This window comes from Cardiocondyla obscurior, linkage group LG06, assembly GCF_019399895.1.
Source record: "Cardiocondyla obscurior isolate alpha-2009 linkage group LG06, Cobs3.1, whole genome shotgun sequence".
In the NCBI taxonomy this organism is placed as follows: Eukaryota; Metazoa; Arthropoda; class Insecta; order Hymenoptera; family Formicidae; genus Cardiocondyla; species Cardiocondyla obscurior.
The window spans coordinates 5034445-5040542 of NC_091869.1; the positions used below are offsets into that span (position 1 = coordinate 5034445).

The following is a 6098-nucleotide window of genomic DNA, read 5'->3' on the forward strand; positions in this document are numbered from 1 at the left end:
CCATATTAAAAACTTGTGCATACATACTAGATTCAAATAACGATAGATGGTAGCACTGATAAACAAAATGGTGTCAGTACTAATTAACAAGATGGCTGAAGTCTAAATTATCAGCCTCTCACTTCTATAGTTAGTGGTAGTGCGTCAGCTTATTCAGCTTCATTGTTTTCAGTCTACGAATGTTAGTTACGCCTCCTTCTTCAGCTTCGTGAGCACAATCGATGTTGTTTAGACGTCATTAACGTACAGGTGTATAAGTTACATCGACTGCATAATCTATTGTTCATTCCTTGTAAGTCCATGGTCCTGGAAATGTAGCAGCCTTTGTCGTTGCAATTCTAACCTAATATAAAATGTCATCTGTTAATCTGTTATATAATTTTTAATGTAGGGTGAAGTAAAGAGAAAAAGAGGGCGAGAGAAAGAAAGAAAGAAAAAAAAAAAACGAAAATTTGAAAGCAACGAAATAGAAAACAGCTTTGTCGAAGATGGATGGAGGTGCGTGTACTATATATTGTGGTAATCTAAGTGAAAAGGTCACAGAAGATGTTCTCTATGAGCTCTTTTTACAAGTTAGTACTGAAAATTTATATTATTTGTTACAGTATGTAAAATTGTGAATAAATTTGTGAGGGAAAAGAATGTTTCTGAAAAGCGACGGCCGAGTAATATATAGAATTAATGTCGATATATTTGTATTAGGCAGGTCCGATACTAAGAATTAGCATTCCTAAAGATCGTGATGGTAAACAGAGATCGTTCGGATTTATCACGTATAAACACATGCGTTCTGCGGAGTACGCCATGAAGCTGTTCGATGGTACAATGCTGTACAATCGTATTCTCAATATGAATATAAGAAATCCAGAACCACAACAAACGGAGCAACCATTGAATCCTGTTTACAATATGAATCATATGTTGGAGCTGGGTCAGCAAATGATTTTAGGAAATTATGTACCGCAACCTTACCCCATGTTCGGTGTAAATGTTCCGTATGATGACGTACCTTATTCGAGACAGTTGGATGCAAATCTTGACAATGATGATAAGAATCAGAGAAATCATCCTTATCAAAAGACCAGAGATAGAAAAGATAGAGATAAAAATCGAGAGAAAAACAGAGATAGACCGAGGGAAAAAGAATGGGGAAGAAACAGAGAACAAAATCATAGTAATCATCACAGAGATTCAAAACCATATTATAATAGACATAATAGTAATTATCGTACCAATGTTTTGCGGTATGATGATAACAGAAAAAGATGGTCTTATTAATAACAGTGGTTTAATTTTTTATTGTATTCTTTATGTTTATAGTATGTCTATACTTTGATATATCACTTTAAATAAGTGTTTAACTGAGTAGGAGTTACGTATGTGTAATTATACATGTGTACGGTAAAAGACAGATATTGCGACGGCAGCTAGCGAACTTTAGTTAGCGTCGTGTGCGTTGAGTTCACATATACCGCATGCATATACCGCGCCGGCCGGTTTGCCGTTGATTGTTTTCTTTCCGTTATCTCGTCCCCTATCTCTGTCTCCTAGAATTACATACGCTGGCCGCTTTCGCCATGTCTACCCTTCGGTGTACATATGCATACACATGCACACATACGTAATTTATAACGTAATTATAAAAAAAAATTTGGTATATATTATTGGTTCTCTAAAAAAATATATATTCACGATAAATTGAAAAAAAAATCTTATGAAGTATGACAGATGTATATTATTATTTTATTTTTTTTTTTACTAGATTAAATATATCAAATCTATCACAATTTTCCATATTACTACAAATATTAAATACGTAACAAACGTTAGATGACTTGAGCTGTTTTAATTTTCTTTTCTTTTCTGCGATTTTATTTTTAAAAAATCGAACAGCTTTTTGCGCTACTGCCATTACAGGTGCGTTAATATTTCCACTTGGTAGCGATGGGAAAATCGATGCATCCACAATATACAAATTTTTTACATTATAAACTCTGTAATAAAATAATATAAAAATAGAAGGCAAATACACAAATTATGTCTTATATTTTAAGTTATAATTTCGTAATTACTTAAATGTCTCGTCAACAACATCGCCAACGCGACATGTACCAGCTGGATGATAGGACGTTAGCGTTAAATGCTGTATATAACATTTCCAGTATTCTTTGGTATCAAATACATGGTCCTCGCAACCAGGGAAAGACTTTTTATTAAGAGATGCACCATACTTTCTCAAAGTAGTCGTGTTCATGAGTTTCTTTATAAAATACAAACCTAAGCATTTATGTGCTCTATTATGTAAATTATTATTACATTTCCTGTACATGTTTAACATACCATTTGCGTTTTAATTACCTTCTATAAGAGTGTTGATATCATCGGCATTTGATAAATATTTCGGATTAATTAACGGTTTTTGAAAAGGATCATTGCTTCGCAATCGTAATTCTCCTTTACTTTTAGGATGTAATAAAACAGGTGCAATCGTTATTGTATTTTGGTTTAACAACGGAGCGAAATATTTATTATAGACCTAGAAGACGACATTAAAAATTTAAGTTCGGAAAATATTTGTATGCATAAAAACTCGTTTTAACTTTAATTTACAATTTATATGTATTTAATAATACGATTTATGTACCTCGTCAGAAATTCCCATTGCTTTTTTCGAGATAAGACCATTATCTTTTGACGCTCCGAAAGGTAGTATCATCAATTGCAAATCTGGTGCCACGGATTTATTCGTTTGTAAAGGACTATAAAGAGTTCCAAATACTTCTATTCCCGACGATGTCCATGGTCCTAATTAATTATTTCTATGACAATTTTTTTTAATAATGCCAAAAAGAATTAATATTGTTTTTGAAACAAAAATAGCTTTTTTACAATCAAATATATTGTTCACCTTTTCCAAAAAGAAAATAACTAAGAGCTGACATAGGATTAAAGATATCGGAAAGATTCAATCCAATACTCGAATTAAGCACAATCAAATCAAGACCGGTTAATATATGATCCACCAAGTTTTGACCAACTGGTAAATCACTGATCACATTAATCTAAAAGTACAATTTTAAGGTTGCAGATAAAACAGTAATGAGTTTAGGTTTGAAGTCGATTGTCAAAATAATTACATCAAATTCTTTTAAATGCTCCTTTGGTCCAATTCCAGATAACATTAATAACTTTGGACTCTCAATTGCACCTGCGCTTAAAATAACTCCTTCTTTTCCGATTGCCGTGTATTTATTACCAAATCTAATAAATTCAATTCCCTCAGTTTTATCCAAGTTGATTAATATCTTTAACAGTATAATTAAATAAAATATCTTGTCTGTGTCGTGCATGCTAGAAATTAATTATACGGACTTACTTTTGTGGCGTGAGCGTGAGTAAGTACAGTCAGATGATTATTGAATTTTTTATACAGCAACTTGTCTGAACTCCATCTTTTGCTATTCTCCATTGTCAATTGAGCTTTCATAAAACCTAAGCAACAAATGCTAAGATATACATATTTATTTATTTATACGGTAAATTATAAATTTTATGAAAAATTTTAATACCCGTATTTAATTGTAAATTTAAGTCACTTATATTATGGTTGGATTCTTTAATTGCTTCCAAGAATATATCGGCAAAATCAGTATTCCATTTCAATTTACTGATACTTATTGACTCGTCAGTTTTTGTGAACTCTAAGACATTTGTACAAAAAAGGACAATTAAGCTCATTTAGATAAATTTTTTCAGATTTAATTGGTGAAAACTATAAAAATCAAAGTGTATACCATCAAAATCTGGAAACCATGTTTCATAATCTAGCTGATGTCCTAATACATAAGCCATATAATTCAGACGGCTTGAGCCTCCAAGAATTTTACCTCTAGGCCATCTGCTTTGCTACAAAAAAAAAGATCTTTATAACAATCATGCGTATCGAAATTTTTTATAAGTATACAAATATATCTACATTATTAATTAAGCCCTTGCATGCATAATCTTGGGAAACAGTAGTGTATTGCCAATCATAAATGGTATTTTGAATCAGTGATCCCAAGAGTGGTATATCGAGAAAAAATGGTGCTGTACCACCCGCTTCTAACAACAATATTTTATGTCCATTCTCTGCTAAATTTGTTGCAATGATTGTGCCAGCACTACCAGCACCAACTAAAATTACAGAAAAAAAATTTATTTATTTTCAGATACGCTTATCGTGTCTTTTTTATTTAGCTAAATTAATAAATAAATGTTAAAACACTTTTTTTTTAAGTAAATAAATGTATCTTACCAACAATATAATCATATTCCTGGAGATCTTGAACGTCATTCAAGAACCATTGAAAATATGTATCGAATATGAATACGAAATGGATATAAAAAAGAAATAACGTCACTAATGTACTGACAAATGCAAACAATAATAATTTTATAACGATAAGCATTTTTTAAAATTACATTTAAATCTTTTTGTTCATCAATTCACTGTTGCTATCGTATAACAATTTTATTTTTGTGCAGTTGCTAGTTTTAATTGTTTCTGAAAGTTATTGTTCAAATTTAGGTAAAGTTAATTAATTTTAATCAAAAACGTACTATAATAATGGTATTTTGGTGTTTAAAATGCTTATAACCTCAACGTCAGTCTCCCAAACCGGCCCGACACGTAACAGGAACTAACAAAATTTATTTTCGAATAAATCCGCTCCAAGCCGCTACCGTCGCTTCGACGATCAGTAGTACGAGTTAACGCGCCATCGTTGCGGGGTCAGATGGTCGATGATTGCAGTAGTATGAATAAATAATAAATTAGACATAATTTTAAAACAATAAAATAAAGCTGAATAAAAATAAAATACGGCAAAGTAAAATAAAATATGGCAATATAAAAAAAAAAGAATTTATTAAATCGATCTGCTTGCCTTTCACTAAAACCAACAGGTAAAACATTCCCTTTTTTCTCGCATTCTAAAAATTCTTTTCCGACGAGGACCGACCGCCACAAGCAAATCGAGTTTAAGCCTTTGCGTTTTAATATATTGCCAATATATTAGTTCGTAAAATCTGGCAAGACTCCAAGATTTATAATCTTATTTGAATCGAAGTATTATAAAATTCGATTCCCGCGATAAAACCGGTTTATTAAACAACTCGATGAATTGTTGCGTTTCTGTTTGAATTGCAAAATTAATGAGATCGCAAGGTATAAGTAAGAAGCACAAATCCAAGATGAGTATTTTTCGTTATTAGTTTATTTTGACATTTTAAGATGTATGGACAATTATTACATAATAATTTTATATAATGAAAGGTTCTCCATGGTGGTAACTTTATATAATGAGACGTTTCACTCTTTTTTTTTTTTTTTTTTTTTTTCCTTTTTCCTTTTTCTTATTTCATCATTTTGTGTAACGCTCGCCCTTTCTCCCCTGTTGATCGTTCCCTTCGTAATAAGACTCTTACATATCATTCTTTCACAACGGAAATCAAATAATGATTATTAAAACTATGAATGCATCATGAAATACGTGCGCTCTTGATTATTGATCGTCAATTAAACGTCATTATTCATTTCTTTTTTTTTTGTAGTTATTTTTATTATTACCAGTGTGTTATAATAATTACCATTAATCATTATAATTACGATATAACGCTATAATTAATCCTCCCACACAATTTACTGCATTTCGCTCGCTCGCCTTCCACCGTGATAACGGCAGAGAGAGAGCACATTTTTTTTTCTTCTTTTTTTTTTCTTTTTAAATATTTTTTTAATGATAGGATGCATAGCGAACTGGTCGCGGCTGTTCTCGGCACAGTAAATTTCACCTCGCCCTGTATTATAGTCGTTATTATAGTCGATTTTCACCGGGAGGCCGTGTACCTTCGGAGAAAAAAAAAAAAAATTAAAACATTTTCGTCCCGTTCGACTTCTTCCGCGAACGCGAGCCCTTCAGGGCGGCCTAGCCGTGTTCCCTTCCTTCCTCTCGCGACAGATTAAAAAGAGGGAAAGAAAACAATGAATAAATTAAAAAAAGAAAACGCGATAGTAAAAATAAAAAAAAATTTTTTTTAAATTAGTAAGTAGAGTC

The 6098-nt window shown here is 31.7% G+C and overlaps 2 protein-coding genes across 3 annotated transcripts; one reads left to right on the forward strand and one right to left on the reverse strand.

Annotated features, from left to right (window-relative positions):
- The first annotated feature begins 141 nt into the window (after window positions 1-141).
- LOC139103765 (splicing regulator RBM11) lies at window positions 142-2035 on the forward strand. The gene is made up of 3 exons (XM_070658760.1): window positions 142-292; window positions 392-572; window positions 703-2035. Exons 2-3 carry the CDS (start codon window positions 489-491, stop codon window positions 1276-1278), a joined length of 660 nt encoding a protein of 219 aa, XP_070514861.1. The 5' UTR covers window positions 142-292; window positions 392-488; the 3' UTR covers window positions 1279-2035.
- Window positions 1250-4695, reverse strand: LOC139103747 (glucose dehydrogenase [FAD, quinone]). 2 transcript variants are annotated; one of them, XM_070658726.1, is made up of 12 exons: window positions 4641-4686; window positions 4298-4546; window positions 3977-4176; window positions 3795-3906; window positions 3570-3701; window positions 3377-3492; window positions 3138-3305; window positions 2909-3062; window positions 2645-2805; window positions 2359-2536; window positions 2073-2277; window positions 1250-1994 (listed from the first exon to the last, which is right to left on the reverse strand). In XM_070658726.1, the coding sequence occupies exons 2-12, from the start codon at window positions 4449-4451 to the stop codon at window positions 1739-1741; spliced, it is 1836 nt and encodes a 611-aa protein (XP_070514827.1). In that variant the 5' UTR covers window positions 4452-4546; window positions 4641-4686; the 3' UTR covers window positions 1250-1738. The 2 variants fall into 2 exon arrangements, with proteins under 2 accessions (XP_070514827.1, XP_070514825.1); XM_070658724.1 differs by having other exon boundaries at window positions 4298-4695.
- Window positions 4696-6098: the final 1403 nt, after the last annotated feature.

Bases quoted from the DNA above. Each gene is read 5' to 3' on its own strand.
- LOC139103765 (XM_070658760.1), top strand. From the start codon at position 489: ATGGATGGAGGTGCGTGTACTATATATTGTGGTAATCTAAGTGAAAAG. The intron at 573-702 runs GTTAGTACTGAA...TATTTGTATTAG, and splicing joins TCTATGAGCTCTTTTTACAA to GCAGGTCCGATACTAAGAAT.
- LOC139103747 (XM_070658724.1), bottom strand. From the start codon at position 4,451: ATGCTTATCGTTATAAAATTATTATTGTTTGCATTTGTCAGTACATTA. The intron at 4,177-4,297 runs GTAAGATACATT...CTGTAATTTTAG, and splicing joins GGAATATGATTATATTGTTG to TTGGTGCTGGTAGTGCTGGC. The intron at 2,278-2,358 runs GTAATTAAAACG...ATAAATGCTTAG, and splicing joins TATCAACACTCTTATAGAAG to GTTTGTATTTTATAAAGAAA.